We start from the raw sequence: 20,000 nt of genomic DNA on the forward strand, positions 1-20,000 counted from the left end.
AGAATAATGACAGTGAGCATTTTCAAAACAAAAACAACAATGTTAATGTTAAATCAACCCTAGTATTTATTGTAAAAATGTATGTTAGGATTGTCACTCAGTGTCCCTCAGGTTATGACAAGCTGAAATGTATTAAGCCCTAACTGGGGCTGTTGGGCCTTCTCCTGATAGAATTGCACTGTGGTGTGGGGATGGCTGGTTTAAGCAGCCACACCTGCCCTGGGTCAAGCTAATTAGACCTGGCCAATTGGATAATTGGTGAAGAATTAGGTAATTGGCCAGGCTAATTGGACCCAGGAACAGGAGTGGCTGCACCTGTGCGTAGGGAGGTAATCACTGCGCACAGGTTAAATCTGCCATCCCCACGCACACCGGGAGCTCTCTGTCATGACAGGGTTTAACATCTGCTCATTTGGCTGTTACCATCTTGCCAAACCCTCGTGGAATAAATGTGGACTGTCTGAACATCATCTCCCTGTGTCTCTGTGCTGGAGGGCCCCAAGGAAAGCCACTTCGGTGGCCTGTGGCAGGCGTGTTTGCCACAGTGGCGCCCAACGTGGGGCTCCTCCGGCACAGCAAAGAGGCACAGGAGGGCCAGCCAGGAAGCACACTGGACGAGGGGCGGCTGAGGTGTTCCCGACAGGGCTTCGGGCGGATCCTCCGGGCCAAGAATGGGGAGCGGAAGATGACCAGGGAGGGGAAGGAGGCAATCCTCAGCTGGGACGCTGAGGAGCTGCACCTGGCCGAGGAGGCAGGTCAGCGACGGGCGGTGCACGAGAGGTGGTCGCGCCGTGAGCTGGACTTGGCCGGGAAGGCGGGTCAGCCACGGGCGGCGCACGAGCGGTGGCCGCGCCGTTTTGCTTCCTTTCTCGTCCGTTTGGTTGTTTTTCGTTCTTTGTTTTGGCCTGGTTGGTTTGCCCGAGCCCATGAGGGGATAAGCCTGCAGCCGCCTGCCAGCAGAGCCGACTGGCGGCCACCACAGCCACGAGGGTTCCTGGGCCCCAGCACCACAAGGCCAGTCCACCAGCCCACCAGCCCAGCCACCCCACCACAGCCCCTGGAACAGCCCAAGCCGGTGACGCCCCCACCAGCCAGCAGAGCAGCCCAGGACTTCCCGTGCTCCAGGAGGGAGGAGGAAGAAGGGCTGCCTTGTCGTACGAAGGAGGGTCACCGCATGTACTGGACTGTTCCGGGGCCACCCACCCTGACTTTTTTAAAATTTTTTAGCGTGTTTGGAGTGTTTTTTGTTTGTTGTCTTTGTCTTTGTTGGGAGTGTGGGGTGGGGTGGGGGGGTGGGGGTGGGGGGGGGGGGGGGGGGAGTAGCTTCGCCAGGGATTCTCCCTGGCCTCAGTTTGGCGTTGGGGGTATGTGGTGTGGGGATGGCTGGTTTAAGCAGCCACACCTGCCCTGGGTCAAGCTAATTAGACCTGGCCAATTGGATAATTGGTGAAGAATTAGGTAATTGGCCAGGCTAATTGGACCCAGGAACAGGAGTGGCTGCACCTGTGCGTAGGGAGGTAATCACTGCGCACAGGTTAAATCTGCCATCCCCACGCACACCGGGAGCTCTCTGTCATGACAGGGTTTAACATCTGCTCATTTGGCTATACCATCTTGCCAAACCCTCGTGGAATAAATGTGGACTGTTTTAACATCATCTCCCTGTGTCTCTGTGCTGGAGGGCCCCAAAGAAAGCCACTTCGGTGGCCTGTGGCAGGCGTGTTTGCCACATGCACATTTTTGCTCATCCTTTGATAAGGAATTTAAGTTTATTGAAAATTTATGGAAATACACTTCTTATTTTTGTGTATATTGTACAGTTTAGGAGGAAGTGCATCTCTGACTCCACTTCTCCTGTCCTACAGTGACCACGTATTCCTTCTTCTTTTGGCAACCATGAGTTTTTCTGTCTGCCTTTTTTTTATTTCAAGGGTGTGGTCGCTGAGTCTCTCTCTGTCTCTCTCTTTGTCTGTCTCTCTCTCTCTCTCACTCTGTCTCTCTGTCTGTCTCTCTCCCTCTCTCTCATTCTGCCTCTCTGTCTGTCTCTCTCTCACTCTGTCTCTCTGTCTGTCTCTCTCCCTCTCTCTCACTCTGTCTCTCTGTCTGTCTCTCTCATTCTGTCTCTCTGTCTGTCTCTCTCCCTCTCTCTCACTTTGTCTCTCTCTCTTTGTCTGTCTCTCTCCCTCTCTCTCACTCTGTCTCTCTGTCTGTCTCTCTCCCTCTCTCTCACTCTGTCTCTCTGTCTGTCGGTCTCTCTTTCTCTCTCTCTTCACCCGGGGTGCACCATCCCTCTCTCCCTCTCTCTCTCCCACAGTGACCTGCCTGAACTCGTCTCCGTCATGTTTCATAAAGAACAGGACCCCCACGGTTTCTCTACATTAAGGGAGGGGCGTGGGGGCGGTACTAGGGGGGCAGATGGGGGCCCCTGTGGGGCAGTTTATCCAGCGGCTGCTGATTCCGCCTCGTCCGGGTTTTCGAGAGGGCGGAGTCTCGCCTGTAATTTTGTCCGCCTCTTCTTTCAGAAGTTCGGATACCTCAAAGGAGCCCTTGTCTGACCTCCGTTTCCTGAGCTGACCTTGTGCCATTATGGCAGCGTCGCGCATTAACAATTAACACAGCGCTTCCGCCCGTCTGAGTCATCCCCGGTGAAAACCTGTCTGCCGTGCCAGATGGTTCCTTTTAAATATTTAAATTCTTGTTTACGTATCGCGGTGTGCCAGACACTGGGAGGATCAGGTCATTTTCTAACCTCCCTGCCCTCTGGGTGGCTGTGGTCACCTTACAGGGGTTGAGTGAGTTTGCGCTGGCTTCCAAACCTGAGCGTTGGGGGTCACCTTCTAAAAGAGGACTGGATCACGCCACTTCCTGCACTCGGCTTGGTTGGCATGGCAACCACAAAACTGTTACACTCTGGGGCACTCTGTCCAACTGTCACTCTCGTTTAAAACTGAGAAGCTAAGCCAATTTAGCAAACTGCTGGTTTTTTTTTTTTTTTTTTTTACAGTTACAAGCCTTTAGCTACTTCAGTTGAAGTTTTTTAAATGATATTAATAGTTGAGGTTTAGTGCCCCCTTCAACTTGTTTTTTTCTGTCATATATTTTTTTTCCCGAGTTTCTGTACTAATACCTTTGCTTGCAGATTTTTTTTTAACTTCCAACCAAATTTTTTTTGCTGTTTTGTCTTTTGTTCTAATTTTGTCCTACCATGTGTGTTTGTGTTGATAAGTGTGTTCTTTTTCACCTAGAATGTGTTTTTTTTTATATTTTAAAATGTGAGATTTAAGGTTGTTTATGAAAGACCATTTGTTGGAGCTAATGGCTGGCGAGTTTTCCTTCTGAGGACCTCTCTCTCCTTCTGTTCTCTCTCCCCCCCTCTCTTCCTCTCTCTCCTTCTCTCCCTGTGTCTCTTGTTCTTCTCCCTTCTTCCTTCCCTCTCGTCCTTCTCCCCTGTGTCTCTTCTGTCTCTCTCCCCCAGCTATCTCTTCTCTCTCCGCAGGAGAAGTGCTGGTGGTTCTCTCGGGTGGAGACGATCGCGTGGCGCTGGCTCCGAGAGTACGTGGGCCCAGGCTGAGGTTGCCCAGCTCTCCATCATCGGTGAGCGCGCTGGGCCGGCTGCAGTGACTGCTCTCCCGGCTGCAGTAACTGCTCTCCCGGCTGCAGTAACTGCTCTCCCGGCTGCAGTAACTGCTCTCCCGGCTGCAGTAACTGCTCTCCCGGCTGCAGTAACTGCTCTCCCGGCTGCAGTAACTGCTCTCCCGGCTGCAGTGCTGCTCTCTCCGGCTGCGTGCTGCTCTCGGCTGCGTAACTGCTCTCCCGGCTGCAGTAACTGCTCTCCCGGCTGCAGTAACTGCTCTCCCGGCTGCAGTAACTGCTCTCCCGGCTGCAGTAACTGCTCTCCCTGCGACTTCATATCCAGTGATGTAACAGTTTTAACCGTCAATCTGTCCAGCATGCCACCTGGGTCTCTGTGTGGTGGTTACCTGGCACTGAGCTTTTGGAATAGAGTGTTACAGTTTATAGTCCCAAAACCCGGAAGTAAGTTAGAATTTTTGAGCCGTGGGTTCCCTCGTCAGATCTATGGTTTGTTCTGCAAATAGATCTGGTGACGTAAGCCTAAAAGAGCTCCACGTTTTGTTCTACGTGATAAATTATATCCAATAATATCTCAACCTTGGATTTCGAAGCTGTTATCTACTTTTAAAAAGTAAGTTGCTAACAGGTTGCTATATTGAAACTACAACAATGGTCGCTTTCTGGAAACCGCCGCTCAAGTTTCCATACTAACTTGCCTGCACTTGACAACCATTGTAGTTTGGCTGACTTGTGCTCTCTCTCTCTCTCTCTCCCTCTCCCTCTCCCTCCTCCCCCCCTCCCTCCCTCCCTCCACAGACCTCATTGTCGTGGTGGCTTCTGTAATCGTGCTGTCCGTGGGCTCCAAAGGACAGGTGTTTGCTACCTCTGCTGTCAGGTAATGGGGCGGAGTCTGGCACTGTGTGGCCTGGGAAGGCGGGCGGAGCCGGGTCCTGGGCGGGGTCTGTTGTCATGGTGCGTGGGTGTGTCTTCCAGAGGGATCCGCTTCCTCCAGATCCTGCGGATGCTGCATGTGGACCGACAGGGAGGAACCTGGAGGCTTCTGGGATCTGTAGTCTTCATACATCGGCAGGTGAGCGAGATACACACAGAAGCACACAGACTCAGTCACAAACATGCACACACGTGTGCGCATACAAGTGCGCACGTCGGAATGTGCACATGCACAAAAAGCACTCTCACACAAACGCACATTTACACTCACAAGCATTGTGATGCAATGTCTCACACAGCCGGATGCACGCACACACACACAGCCATACACACAGACAGCTCCAGCTAGAGTCTACACTGTCAGGAACTGCACGTTGTCCGCCCCTTCCTCCTCTGTCTGCAGAGATAGACAGGTTTACCCCTAACTGCCTGCAGGGGGCGCTTTTAAAACTCCTCCCTCTGGTCATTGGTCATGTTCCTCTGCACCTGTCCGCCTGTCCATCCCTCCCAGGAGCTGATCACCACGCTGTACATCGGCTTCCTGTGCCTGATCTTCTCGTCCTACTTCGTGTACCTGGCGGAGAAGGATGCGGTGGACTCCAGCGGGGTGACCGAGTTCGCCAGCTACGCCGACGCGCTGTGGTGGGGAGTGGTAAGCCCCCGCGCCTCGGACGTCCCGGGACGGGGTGACCCGCTCCCGCCGCCCCCAGGGGACACTTCCTGATCACACCACTTCCCACTTCCCCTGGGTCCCTCCCTCTCAGTCACGCAGGCCCGGGGGCTAAACTCTAATCTTTCCATCTTTGTCTTTCACTCCGATCCTGGGGTCTTATTCCCATCGCATTCCCAGCGCTGGCCCATCTCTGATGACTCATCGCAAAGCCGGGATCCCATTTCCTGTGCTATCGCCCCATCGGCCAATCACGGCTCACGCTTAACGAGTGGGGGGGGGGTGTGGCCTTTTCCTTTTCGGCAGGCTAATCTGAGTGTAAACAGCGCAAACACAAATAAACAGCTCATCCTGTCCCTCTGAAGTGCGGGGTCTGAGTCAGCTCCACCGCTGCCCCATAATCCACATCAGGGGGCCGGCGGGGGGGGGGGGGGGGGGGGGGGGGGGGGGGGGGGGGGCGGGGGGGGGGGGGGGGGGTGGTGTGGGGGGGGGGGGGGGGGGGGGGGGGGGGGGGGGGGGGGGGGGGGGGGTGTGTAAATGTCACCGTGGGTGTGCGGTTAGATCTCTTAGCTCCTCTCCCACTGCCCTGAGCAAACACTCAAACACTAGCGGCCAGGATAGCCAGCCTATGCTAACGTTGTTGGCTGTTGTCTGTGAAGGGCCCCGAGGTGCATCAAACACAGGCTCGTCCGTGGCCCCGTGTGCGCTGGTTTCACACTCTGGTTCTGTCTGTCTGTCAGTTGTCTGTTACTGGGGGAGCTTCCTCACACTGACGAGGTCGTGTTTCTGTGGAACGGGCAGATGGCCACATGGCTGGCAGCCTCTTTAAGCTTTGCACTGTAAACAGAGAGTTAAGAATAAACCCAATATTAAAAAAGTCTTTTTTCATCTTTGGCTGTTGTTACATTTAATCTCATTCATTAATTTAGCATGATTAGATGTTCTGTTTTTTCCCCCTTTTGTTGTATTTGCGGTTTGTTATTCCAGAACAAGCTTTGTCAGCACACCGTATGTGTGTACCTGTCAAAACCATTGTGAATTTGACAGAAAGAGAGAATTCTTGCACTGCAGAATTAAAACTGTAATGACATTCTATAACGTGTGTGTTTGTATGTGTGTGTGTGCGTGTGTGTGTGCGTGTGTATGTGTGTGTGTGTGTGTGTGTGTGCATGTGTGTGTGTGTGTGTGTGTGTGTGTGTGTGTGTTGTGTGTGTGTGTGCGCGTGTGTGTGTGTGTGTGTGTGCGTGTGTGCGTGTGTGTGTGCGTGTGTATGTGTGCGTGTGTGTTTGGTGTGTGTGCGTGTGTGTGTGGTGTGTGTGTATGCTTATAATGTTGCATGTTGTGTTCTGTTTCCTTTTTGTGTATGTTGCGTTGTGTGTTTGCAAGTTGTGTGTGCGTTGTGTGTGCTGTAACATTGTGTTTGAGGGGTTGTGCTGCAGTTTGTATGTTCTTGACGTGTGTGTTGTATGTGTGTGTGTGCGTGTGTGTGTGCGTGTGTATGTGTGTGTGTGTGTGTGTGTGTGCATGTGTGTGTGTGTGTGTGTGTGTGTGTGTGTGTGTGTACACGTGTGGGTGTGTGTGTGTACACGTGTGTGTGTGTGTGTCTTCAGGTGACAGTCACGACCATAGGCTACGGAGACAAGGTTCCACAGACCTGGATCGGCAAGACGATCGCTTCCTGTTTTTCCGTCTTCGCCATCTCCTTTTTCGCGCTGCCCTCCGTAAGTCCCAAAGCTTTACACGTGCCTGATTGGTTCACCTCACCGCTGGAAAGCAGCTGATTGGTTCACTGGAAGAGCTTTGGTACGGAAAGATGTTGTGAGATATTTAGAAAGTTGCAGCTATAATCCAGTCCTACTGCTTTCCATCTGTTCTGGAGGACCAGAGTACCCATCATGCACTGCTCAATGTAAACATTGCTATTTGTCTGTTTGTCTGTGTGTGTGCGTATGTGCATGCGTGTGTGTGTGTGTGCGTGTGTGTGTGCATGTGTGCGTGTGAGCGATTGTCTCTGTAGGGGATCTTGGGTTCCGGTTTTGCTCTGAAAGTCCAACAGAAGCAGAGGCAGAAGCATTTCAACAGGCAGATTCCAGCAGCTGCCTGTCTCATACAGGTGAGTGTGTGTGTGTGTGTGTGTGTGTGTGTGTGTGGGTGTGTTTGCATAGGCATATGCTACGTATGTCTTGCCTCTTACAGGGTATACCTCCCTGTGTTTGTGAGAGTGTATGGTGCCTGCTGCCATTATTACTGTGTTTGTAAATAGGGGGTTGGGATACATTTTAAGGTAGTTGTAGAAAACTCAGTGTTTCAGTAAAGGAACATCCAAAGTCAAAGTCTCTCTCTCTCTCCCCCCCTCTTCCTCTCTCCCTCCCTCTCTCTCCTCCTCTCTTTCTGTCTCTTGCTCCTTCCCTCTCTCCCTCCCTCCCTCCCTCTCTCCCTCTCTCTCTCTGTGTAGATGTGCTGGAGGTGCTATGCGGTGGAGAACCCAGACTCTGCCACCTACAGGATGTTTGTGAGGAAGAGGCCGGTGGTCCCCTCCTCCTCCGTGTCCAGTCCTCAGCCCAAAAAGACGGTAAAAAACTGTACACACCACGCACACACGCCAGCGGTAAACACAGCGCACACACCTACACCGCGCACGCACAGCACACACCTACGCCGCACACACACAGCACACACCTACACTGCACATGCACAGCACACACAGCACACACCTACACTGCACATGCACACACACACACACCTACGCCGCGCCCACACAGCACACACAGCCCAAGCACACAAACACCTCGCCCCACCCAGCCACCAACCACGCCGCCCACAGCACCACAGCACACACACACACACACACACTACGCGCGCCAACGCCACACAGCACAACCGCACACACCGCACACACCTACACCGCGCCCACTAGCTTGTGCTGCTTGCATTCTGGGCGGCCTTTACGAGTGAGCGGCTGGCTCTGCCGGGCCGTCCGGTGGGTCGGTGACGTCACGCAGGTGTGCTGCCGTCTCCCAGGTGAGGACCAGGAGGAAGCTGAAGAGCGAGAAGGACACGCTGACCAAATCGCCCACGGTCCCCAGCATCATCTACGACTCCGTGTTCGACGACACCAAGGAGTACTGCAGCGACAGCCCCACCTCCAGTAGGCCTGCGCCACCAATGTCTCAGTGTGTGTGTGTGTGTGTGTGTGTGTGTGTGTGTGTGTGTGTGTGTGTGTGTGTGTGTGTGTGTGTGTGTGTGTGCGTGTGTGTGCGTGTGTGTGTGTGTGGTGTGTGTGTGGCTGTGTGTGTGCTGTGTGCGTGTGTGTGTGTGTGTGTGGTGTGTGTGTGCGTGTGTGTGTATGTGAGTGTGTGTGTGTGTGTGTGTGTGTGTGTGTGTGTGTGTGTGTGTGTGCGTGCGTGTGTGTGTGTGTGTGCGTGCGTGTGTGTGTGTGTGTGTTTATGTGTGCGTGTGCGTGCGTGTGTGTGTGTGCATGTGTGTGTGAGTGTGTGTGTGTGCGCGTGTGTGTGTGTGTCTTAACTGGACCCCAGTATGGTCTCTACCTCAGAGAGAACTGTCTGTCCTGTGCTCTAATCATATGGTAATGTTGCCATAGTGTCTAATTTTGCTTCCTCCTCCCTCTCGAATCCCCCATCAGCTGTTGACTGTTCGTTCTCTGGTCCCTGTTTTCTCTCCCTCGCTCTCTTCCGCTCTTCTTTTGTCTCTCTGTCTCTCTCTCTCCCATTCTTGGCCCAGGCTCAGTGGCCCACCACTCACTGAGAATATTAGGTGAGGTCCCAACAGTGTCCACTCCTACCATGACTCACTCACTCACTCACTCACTCACACATTCACTCACACATTCACTCACTCACTCACTCACTCACTCACTCACTCACTCACTCACTCACTCACTCACTCACTCACTCACACACTCACTCACACATTCACTCACTCACTCACTCACACTCACTCACACACTCACTCACTCACTCACTCACTCACACACTCACTCACTCACTCACACACTCACTCACTCACTCACTCACTCACACATTCACTCACTCACTCACACACTCACTCACTCACACACTCACTCACTCACTCACTCACTCACACAGTCACTCACTCTCACTCTCACTCACTCACTCAGTGCCTGATTGACAGTGCCTGATTGACAGACTAGCCCTCTTGCGGTTTGCTGTGTGCTGTGTGGTTTTTTGAGCTCACAGGCTGTTGTGTGTTTGCAGTTGTGTGCTGTTTCTTATGTCTTTCCCTTTCTCATTATGCATTGCATGGTGTGTAGCAGAACATGCAGATGTGTGGTTCTGTCTCTCTCTCTCTCTCTCTCTCTCTCTCTCTCTCCTTCTCTCATGCATGGGCATGATTTTTCTTTCTTTCTTTTTTCTTTATTTATATATATATATATTGGATGTTAGCAGGGTGGGGCGCCCTGTGCACGTGGGGGTTTTCCAGTGTTCACTGATAAATCTTGGCTGGCTATCTGTGAGTCTGTCAAGGTTTACCAATATGGACGAGGCTTCTGAGCTACTGATGCTTTTTATTTCTGAGGGCTGTTCTGGTGTGAAGGCTGCACACTGAGCATGTCTTTTATGAGCTGAAAAACAACGTGGAAGAATTCAAATGTACGCACAATAAATAATGGCAATCTGACAAAGAGATAAATCCTATGTTGTCACTTCAATCGAAACAGAATGTAAAGTTGTCAACTTTCAAAAGTCTGGGTTTGTTTTTTTTTTATTTTTAAAGCTGTAGTCTTCCCCCCCCCCAAACTGTCCCCTTTTAAACTGCTGTTTAATAAAGAGCTCTCTTTCTCTCTCTTTCTCCCTCTCCTCCCTCTCTCTCTCTCTCTTTCTCCTTCGCTCCATCTCCAGCCCGACAGCAGACCTGGCCGTCTGTGTCCTCTCTACATTCCAGTTCTCCAGCACCAGGTCAGTAATCAGAGTGAGAAACCCAGGTCAGTAATCAGAGTGAGAAACCCAGGTCAGTAATCAGAGTGAGAAACCCAGGTCAGTAATCAGAGTGAGAAACCCAGGTCAGTAATCAGAGTGAGAAACCCAGGTCAGTAATCAGAGTGAGAACACCAGGTCAGTAATCAGAGTGAGAACACCAGGTCAGTAATCAGAGTGAGAACACCAGGTCAGTAATCAGAGTGAGAAACCCAGGTCAGTAATCAGAGTGAGAAACCCAGGGGAAAACGCGGAAACGCTTCATGCTGTAAATAATCTTCTTTACTAGATAGTGACATGCTTATTTTACTTATTTCTGTGTGTGTGCACCTGTGTCTGTGTGTGTGTGTGCGTATGTTTTTGTTTGCCTGTCTGTGTGTGTGGTGCGTGCGTGTGTGTATGTGTGTGTGTGTGTGTGTGTGCGCTCGTGCGTGTGTGTGTGCGTGTGCGTGCGCGTGCGTGTGCGTGCGCGTGTGTGTGTGTGTGTATTTGTGGTGTGTGTGTGTGTGTGTGTGTATATTTGTGGTGTGTGTGCGTGTGTGTGTGTGTGTGGTGTGTGTGTGGTGTGTGTGTGTGTGTATATTTGTGGTGTGTGTGCGCCTGCATGTGTGTGTGTGTGTGTGTGTGTGTGTGTGTGTGTGTGTGTGTATATTTGTGGTGTGTGTGTGTATGTGTGTGTGTATATTTGTGGTGTGTGTGTGTATGTGTGTGTGTATATTTGTGGTGTGTGTGTGTAGTGAAGAAGAGCATGGCGTTTTTGGATATCCAGGCCTCTCAGGTGCTGAAGCGCAACAGCAGTTTTGCAGACGACCTGGAGCTGGAGGCGGAGAGAGAGAGCGTGCTCACACCTGTCACTCACGTGTCACAGTGAGTCCTCCTGCTCTGCGCACCATACCCATCATGCACTGCTCTCCTACTGCCGTGTCAGCTGTGAGGTCAGCTGCCACTCACAGCACAGAGATCCATGTTCACTTACAAACACACACACACACACACACACACACACACACAAGGCTGCAGAGTCAGCCTCTATCAGCAGGGGGCAGTGTTGTGCTAGTTGTGAAGGATGTTCATATGCACTGTGTAGGGCTTATAGAAGTAAATGTGTAAATCTGATGTAAATCACACTAGACTGCGACTATTCACAATCAGGTTGTAGGTTCAGAATGGGTGTTCAGTCTCTACCCGCCCCTCCCCCAGCTGTCACTCAGTGTAGTTCAGACAGCACTGCCCATTGGCTGGAGATGATGTCATGTCATGTCTTGTCGTTTCCCCTGTGCCCGGTGTTGTATTGAGCACTGTTCCGGTCCCTTCTGTTGACTTGTCCTGGGTGGGTCAGCAGAGCTGGGCACTGAGCTGGGCACTGCCGTCTCACATCCGTGAAACCTGCCCATTCTGGGATGCACTGTTTCCCAGCAGCCTCTGGGGGCGGGGCCGGCTTTGTGGCCCATTCCGGGATGCCCTGACTGCGCGTCAGTGCGTCCTGTTTCCCAGCAGCCTCTGGGGGCGGGGCGGGCTTTGTGTCCCAGCGGAACGGGCACCGCGGCTCCCTCCGTCAGGGCCGCACAGTCGCCTCCCCGGGGGGGGCGGGGGGCGGAAGGGGGGGGGCGGAAGAATCGGCTCATTGTGTCTGTTTCTTTTCGGGGGCACGTGAATGCCCGCTGTGTGTGAACGGGACGGGCCCTGCCTGCCTGCCTCGCAGGAGCACTTGTGGGAGCGCAGGGGGGTAAGGGGGGGTAATTTCCTGTCCCCAAAGCCCTGCGGACCCTGGGGGTAATGGGGCAGGGTGCGGATGGCATGCTGGGACATCATTACCGGGAGCACCGCGCTCCATTAGCAGCTCAACATGTGGAACAGCATCACCACGGTCATTTAACCGCCCCCCGCCCCCCCCGTGCGCTCGCAGGTTCGAGGGGTTCTCACGTGAGGCCCGACGGAGAGAGGGGCGGGATGGGGGGGGCCGTCCGCAGATCCACCGCACCCCCAAACCTGCGGTCTCGTCAGAGCATCCCACTCCAGGGGCTCTGTATAACGCGCGCCACTAGGGGGCAGTGCTGCTACACGCCTCGGGTTAGGGCTGGGCCTAGCCCCGTTCGCTTGGGCCTAGCCCCATGCACGCTTGTTTTTTGTTGTACAGTTTGCGTCAGGATGTGCTGTCCTGCATTTCTCTCTCTCTCTCTCTCTCTGTCTCTTCTGTCTCTCTCTATCTCTCTCACTCTCCCTCCTATAGCAGTGCTATACAGTAGTGCTGGTAAATGTTTTATTTGGGCAGGCAAAACTTGCAGCCTGGGACGCACGCAGGAACATCCTGCGTGGGGGTGGGGGCGGGGGCACAGATGCACTGCAGGTGTTTAGGGGTTATGTCTCTGCGCACCTCAGAGCAGAATCAGAGTGTTTTGCAATGACTGCACGGTGTGCCGACATTTAAAACAATGTGGAGCATTGAGAGGGCTGTTTGTGTGGTAAACGCAGGGGAGATGGAGATATGTTCAGATTGACTGTGGTCGTGTGGGCATTGCATTGGGTTTCTTTTTGTGTTGTATTTGTTTTTTTTGGCGGGTGGGGGGGGAGGGGTGGGTAGGGGTGGGTTGTGGGTGTGTAAATAGGGGGCTGAGAAGTTTCAAGGTAGTCGTGGAAAATTCAGTGTTTCAATAAAGGAACATCAAAAGTCAGTCTCTCTCTGTCTCTTTTCCTCTCTCTCTCTCTCTCCCCCTCTCTCTTTCTCTCTCTCTGTCTCTGTCTTTCTCTTTTCCTCTCTCTCTCTCTCTTTCTCTCCCCCTCTCTCTTTCTCCCTCTCCTCTCTTTCTCCCTCTCTCTCTCTCTCTCTCTCTCTCTCTCTCCCTCTCCCCCCTCTCTCTCTCTGTTTGTTTCTGTGCTCTCTCGTCCGTTCCCTCCGAGCGGTGAGTCTCTCGGGGCGGACGGTGTCCCGATCGCCCGGGGCGAGCAGGGTTTGACGGGCCTCCTAAGCCCTGATGTGACAGTCTGTTTTCCCGAAGCGCTGCTGTGCGCCTTTGCCAGGAACCTTTTTTTCCCGCTCTACCAGTAAACTCAGAGGGCATGATTCAGTGCTGGGGGAGTCATGCCAAAAGAGTCTGAGCGAATCAACACAGTGAGTAAGCACCCCCGCACTCCCCCCCACCGTACCCCCCCCCCCCACTAACCCCCGGTCAACCCAACCCACTGAGAGACCCACAACCCCCCCCACCCATCCACAGGCCTGCCCCGTCGAATTCAAATATGGATAAAATGTCCTTTCTCCTGCTGGTGATATGAAAGCAAAATATGGCCATAACCAGCCAACATAAGAACCCTTGAAGTCCTAGCGCTTGGTACCACAGAGTGATAAAGGAACTGGAACACTACACAGTATACACTGCCCTGATACACTACACAACATACACTGCTCTGCTACACTGCACAATATACACTGCTCTGCTTCACTGCACACATACACTGCTCTGCTACACTGCACACATACACTGCTCTGCTACACTGCATAATATACACTGCACACATACACTGCCCTGCTACACTGCACACATATCACTGCTCTGCTATACTGCACAATATACACTGCCCTGCTACACTGCACACATACACTGCCCTGCTACACTGCACACATACACTGCTCTGCTACACTGCACACATACACTGCCCTACTACACTGCACACATACACTGCCCTGCTACACTGCACACATACACTGCACAGATACACCGCACTGGAACACTACACTACACACACACACACACTGCACTGGTGGAGTGCACTTGTTGTAAGTCGCTCTGGATAAGAGCGTCTGCTAAGAACCTATAATGTAATGTAATGTAATGTACATTGCAGTGGTGTACCAGTGTCACTGTCAGTCCATGCCGTGCTCTTCATGCGTTTACAGTGCCGTTGTTCTGATGGATGCCCAGGGTGTTCTGAGTGTTGAGGATGGAGCCTGAGTTAACCAATCAGAGGGCGCTGTGGCGACCTTCATTTCGCTGTCATCCAATGGGGAGATGGTAGCGTGAAAGTTTTGGCGCGTGAGTCTGCAGTGTTGGTGGGGGGGTGGCGGGGGGGACGTTATGACCATGGGCGCCCTCTATCTCGGCGCCCCCTGCAGGGTCGAGGATGAACGTCCTCCCCTCTTCCTGTGACCCCTGACCTCCCCCCTCCCGATTCCGTCCTCTCCTCTGTGGAAAGCCGTCTAGACTGCGTACCCCAGGCCTCCACTCCTCTGACGTCGCCTCTGACGTCGCCTCGGACGTCCGTCCGTCCCGTCCTGTCATTCCACTGTACGCGCCGCTGGGACGCTTGGAATTCCACGCTCCTCGGTCTTCCGCCCTGGAGCAGGGAATGCTGGGTAGGCCGTCCGGGCGGCGGTTGAGATCGTAGCTCGCCGCGCGGGTGCGAGCGGTGTTGGTGCCGGCCGTGGGCTCCAGGCCGTGCGGCGGGACGGACCAGACGCTCTGCGGTTAGCCAGCGGTGACAGGGCTGCCCAATCAGGAGCGTAACTCAGCCCCAGACTGCTCGTGTCCGGGGGGGGGGGGGGTGGGGGCTGGGGGTGAGTGCGTGACGGAACGCTGGTACGTGCAGGTGGGGTTACGGTTCTGCCAGTGCCACTCGGGCAGCTCGTTGGCACGCCCTGGGGGGGGGGGGGGGGGGGAGCGGGCGGTGGTGTTTGAGGAGACTGCCAAGTCTGTTCCTGGCACACTTGCCGATGGAGCCTTAATGTGTTTATTTAGAAGTGTTCCTGTGGAATTCATGGTGAGCTTATGAGGTCTGTGAGGGAGGGGAGTTGGCAGTTTAGGGTGGGGGGGGGGGGCTGGGGGGGGTTGAGGAGGTAGAGTTGGGTGGGACAGGGTGCAGTTGGGTAGAGGGGGGGAGGGGTTGAGAGAGTGCTAGCCAGGGAAGAGTGTTTAAGTTGAGTGTGTTTGCCTCCATAATCAATCAACCGGCCATCCAGAGGCACAGAAAGACCCCTGGGGAGGGTTGGGGATTGTGGGACGGGGGGTGGGGGTAGGGGGGGCTGTTGTGTTCTTCTCCTACTCTAAGCACTCTGCTCACTGGGCTGCCTTATCTCTAAGTGCGAGGTCAGAGGTCGCTAGGGGTGGCGGTGCTGTGTTTTGTTCAGGGGATACTGTATGTCTGCTTCTGCTGCTGTGCAGGGCCAGAAAAGAGCCCCAACGTCTCTCTCTCTCTCTCTCTCTCTCTCTCTCTCTCCCTCTCTCTCTCTCTCTCTCTCTCTCCCTTTCTCTCTCTCTCTCTCTCTCTCTCTCTCTCTTTCCCCCTTTCGCTCTCTCTCTCTGTCTATCTCTCTCGGCCCCCTAATCGCTGGGGAGGGGTGCGTTTGCAGAGAACTCTTACCGTGTTCTAGGAGTTTATTGAGAGTGGATTAGCAGTTTGTCTTTTGGGGTTGCTGGTCTGCAGGCTTTCTCTCTGAAGAGGTGCTCTCAGGCTGAGGTAGTGGCCCTGTGCCCCCCCGACTGCCCCCCCCCCCCCCCAGGCCTGCCGTGGGATTAAAGCTGCTCCGGGCCCCCGGCCCTGTGCTCCCGGCCTCCTCCATCGGGCCCAAGGTGCTGCATATTTTTCTTTTGCTCCCTGGGGTGCGGTGGGGAGGGGGGGGGGGTGCGTAGGCTGGTGTTCGGGGACTCGGATGGCAGGTGGGGGTGGGGGTGGGTGGTGGGGTGGGTTGGTGTGGGGGTGGGGGTGAGTGGTGGGGTGGGTTGGTGTTGTGCCTGCTGTGTGATTGACTGCTGTCGGGTGCCTGCTGTGTGATTGGCTGCTGTCTGTGCCTGTTGTGTGATTGGCTGCTGTCTCTGTCTGCTGTGTGATTGGCTGCTGTCTGTGCCTGCTGTGTGATTGGCTTCTGTCTGTACCCGCTGTGTGATTTTGCTGCTGTTTGTGCCCACTGTGTGATTGGCTGCTATCTGTGCCCACTGTGTGATTGGCTTGTGCTTTCTGTTGTTCGCAGTGCATTCAGGGTGTCAACCTGCGTGTGCTGATCCTCAAACTGGGGTGTAAGCTGAGAGAGAGAGAGAGAGAGAGAGAGGGAGGGAGGAAGAGAGAGAGATAGAGAGGGAGGGAGGAGAGGGAGGGAGGGAGGGGGGGGAGAGAGATGCGAGAGAGGGGGAGGGGGGGTTGAGAGAGGGAGAGAGGGGGGGAGAGGAGTGTGAGTGTGTGTGAGTGTTTCTAGAGAAGCCTTCCCGCCAAAAGTCTTTCGTTGGTTCCCCTCCCCCGCCTCTCCTGTCCCTCTCAGTGACTGTCTCTCCCTCTCTGCTTTTTATATCTGCTGTGACCTTTGACCCCGGCCTGTTGACTCAAGAGGCTAAAGAATCACAAAGCGTTCCTCGTGCTGCAGCTGAAACAGCCTCACAACCTAGAGCAGTGGGAGGAGCCAGGACTGACCCTCTCAAACTGCGCTCACTCACACACACACTCACACATACACACGCACACACCCACTCGCACACACACACACACACCCACTCGCACACACACACACTCACTCACACGAGCGCACACACTCACACACGACACCACACAACATCAACACACACACACCACACGACCCACACTCACACACATCACACACACACACAACTCACCACATGACACACACACACACACACACACACACTCACACACAGACATGCACACACACACACGCACATGCACACATATCCACACATCCACACACACTCAGACTCACGCGCAGACACACACACTTGGTGTAGGCAGTCCTGTAGTGGGATTAGCAAGTGTGGGCTTGTTTAAAGAAAGTGATCCACAAATGCACACAGTTGCAGACCTCAGGCAAACCCTTGCTGTAGTCAGATTCTGACTCCTGAACGCAGTGTTAAACTCAGATGAACCGGATCGAACGCAGTGTTAAACTCAGATGAACCGGATCGAACGCAGTGTTAAACTCAGATGAATCGGATCGAACGCAGTGTTAAACTCAACGACCGGAGACGCGTGTAAACTCAGATAACAATCGAACGCAGTGTTTAAACTCAGATGGATACGCAGAAATCAGAAGATCGCGCAGTGTTAAACTCAGATGAACCAGCTCCAGAGGCCCGGGCTGGTAGTGTGTAGCGTCTGACAGGCCTGCTCTGTCACAGTATGTGGGCTGAGTTTGAGTGCCAGTGAAGTGAGAGAGGTTTTATTCCGCATGATCCTGGATCAAAGAGGATTAACTACAGTAATCATCTGTCATCTGGATGATGTGTGTGTGTGTGTTTCACTAATTCACACACTGCTGAGGGAATCATAATTTAAAACACCCTCTCTTTAGTTTGATTTGTAAATAATGATTTAGTTTGTGCTGAATGTGATTTCATTTAACAGAAAGTTTTTATAGTGTCATTGTCTAATGAGCTAGCCTGGTTCAGTTCTACAGTGGGAAAGGGCTATAATGAGCCAGCCTGGTTCAGCTCTACAGTGGGAAAGGGCTATAATAAGCCAGCCTGGTTCCAGCTCTACAGTGGGAAAGGGCTATAATGAGCCAGCCTGGTTCCAGCTCTACAGTGGGAAAGGGCTATAATGAGCCAGCCTGGTTCCAGCTCTACAGTGGGAAAGGGCTATAATGAGCCAGCCTGGTTCCGCTCTACAGTGGGAAAGGGCTATAATGAGCCAGCCTGGTTCAGCTCTACAGTGGGAAAGGGCTATAATGAGCCAGCCTGGTTCAGCTCTACAGTGGGAAAGGGCTATAATGAGCCAGCCTGGTTCAGCTCTACAGTGGGAAAGGGCTATAATGAGCCAGCCTGGTTCAGCTCTACAGTGGGAAAGGGCTATAATGAGCCAGCCTGGTTCAGCTCTACAGTGGGAAAGGGCTATAATGAGCCAGCCTGGTTCAGCTCTACAGTGGGAAAGAAATATAATGAGCCAGCCTGATTCAGCTCTACAGTGGGAAAGGGCTATAATGAGCCAGCCTGGTTCAGCTCTACAGTGGGAAAGGGCTATAATGAGCCAGCCTGGTTCCAGCTCTACAGTGGGAAAGGGCTATAGTGAGCCAGCCTGGTTCAGCTCTACAGTGGGAAAGGGCTATAATGAGCCAGCCTGGTTCAGCTCTACAGTGGGAAAGGGCTATAATGAGCCAGCCTGGTTCAGCTCTACAGTGGGACAGGGCTATAATGAGCCAGCCTGGTTCCAGCTCTACAGTGGGACAGGGCTATAATGAGCCAGCCTGGTCCAGCTCTACAGTGGGAGAGGGCTATAATGAGCCAGCCTGGTTCCAGCTCTACAGTGGGACAGGGCTATAATGAGCCAGCCTGGTTCAGCTCTACAGTGGGAAAGGGCTATAATGAGCCAGCCTGGTTCAGCTCTACAGTGGGAAAGGGCTATAATGAGCCAGCCTGGTTCAGCTCTACAGTGGGAAAGGGCTATAATGAGCCAGCCTGGTTCAGCTCTACAGTGGGAAAGAAATATAATGAGCCAGCCTGATTCAGCTCTATAGTGGGAAAGGGCTATAATGAGCCAGCCTGGTTCAGCTCTACAGTGGGAAAGGGCTATAATGAGCCAGCCTGGTCCAGTTCTACAGTGGGAAAGGGCTATAATGAGCGAGCCTGGTTCAGCTCTACAGTGGGAAAGGGCTATAATAAGCCAGCCTGGTTCAGCTCTACAGTGGGAAAGGGCTATAATGAGCCAGCCTGGTCCAGCTCTACAGTGTATCCGGTTCTGTCTGGATATGCCGTGTATTTAATCTTTTCTTTCTCTATGCTGCAAGATTGCCGGGGGGGGCAGAGGTGGCGTGGAAGAGCTTCCCTCGATGGTGCTCTGATAATGAGGCAGACCGGCCCGGGATGGGGGGTGCAGGGGTGCCCCAGTACGGCGGGATAAGATAACAGCCACCCCGGGCCTGAGGGGTTTTGATTCCGTGTAATATTTTTCGGCTTTGTTAAGCGGCGAGGTCACGCTCCTTTGCCATTGGCCGCTCGCGAGCGCCGGACCCCTCGGCCAGCCGCACAGACCGCGGCTTGTTCTGCCGCCCCGCCCTCCTCCTCGTCTGTTTGAAATTCCTCTGGGTCATTACCAAACCCCCCCAGCCCAGCCTCGCCCCCCGCCCCCTCGTCTGCGAAGTATGACAGACGCATGTCTTTCTGTATCTCACAGGCAGCACATTAACGCCCCCCCCCCCCCCCCCCCCCCACTCAAGGCCCGTCCTGAAACAAAACGGACCTTTCTGTCGGGTGCTGACCCGTCCGGCGGCGAGTTACAGGACCGGGGCGGTGGCGGCCCACTCCTGCATTCCTCACGTGTGTACTACAGTCACAGCGCTGGGGGGGGGGGGCGAGACGCGGGGCTCCCCCAGGGACTGTCTGAGTGAAAAGATTAATTTATACAGGAACACTACCGGGGCGGGGGGGGCGAGGGCGGGCGAGGAGGGGTGGGGCCGGCCAGAGAGGCTCGCCATTGTGGTGCGGAGACAAAAGAGCATTGTCTGTACGGCGCGTACGTCAACAATGGGCTGACTGACAGCAGCCTCCAGCGCCGCGGCTTCGGGGAGCGGCGTGCAATGGCGGCTTTGTCCGCCGCTCTCTTATTGTAAGAAACAATCACTCGCGCCGGCCCGCGGCAGGCAGGGGCCTGGCCGTCGCTCCGCAGCTCCGGGGAACTTCACGCCAGGGCACGGTCGCGCGCGGCCGCGAACAGCATCTCACTCAGCCTGCACCATTAGCTTAGCGCCGCATCGTTAGCTTAGCCCCGCACCGTTAGCTTAGCGCCACACCGTTAGCTTAGCGTCGTGCCATTAGCTTAGCGCCGTTAGCTTCGCACCGCACCGTTAGCTTAGCGCCACGCCGTTAGCTTAGCGTCACGCTCGGTACAGGCCCTGCAGAGAGCAGCTAAAGGTTCTTAAC

At 54.0% G+C, this 20,000-nt stretch overlaps 1 protein-coding gene across 1 annotated transcript in view; it reads left to right on the plus strand.

The window, feature by feature from the left end:
- The window catches only part of LOC135242650 (potassium voltage-gated channel subfamily KQT member 1-like), an 82,314-nt gene that overhangs the window by 3,176 nt on the left and 59,138 nt on the right, over positions 1-20,000 (plus strand). The window contains exons 2-12 of the mRNA XM_064313804.1: positions 3,497-3,594; positions 4,390-4,468; positions 4,567-4,663; positions 5,036-5,176; positions 6,805-6,915; positions 7,212-7,307; positions 7,650-7,766; positions 8,216-8,342; positions 8,936-8,968; positions 10,075-10,131; positions 10,887-11,016. Coding sequence (XP_064169874.1) covers positions 3,497-3,594; positions 4,390-4,468; positions 4,567-4,663; positions 5,036-5,176; positions 6,805-6,915; positions 7,212-7,307; positions 7,650-7,766; positions 8,216-8,342; positions 8,936-8,968; positions 10,075-10,131; positions 10,887-11,016 — 1,086 coding nt within the window. The remainder of the gene's footprint in view (positions 1-3,496; positions 3,595-4,389; positions 4,469-4,566; positions 4,664-5,035; positions 5,177-6,804; positions 6,916-7,211; positions 7,308-7,649; positions 7,767-8,215; positions 8,343-8,935; positions 8,969-10,074; positions 10,132-10,886; positions 11,017-20,000) is intronic.

Source organism: Anguilla rostrata, chromosome 16 (assembly GCF_018555375.3).
Source record: "Anguilla rostrata isolate EN2019 chromosome 16, ASM1855537v3, whole genome shotgun sequence".
Classification (NCBI taxonomy): Eukaryota; Metazoa; Chordata; class Actinopteri; order Anguilliformes; family Anguillidae; genus Anguilla; species Anguilla rostrata.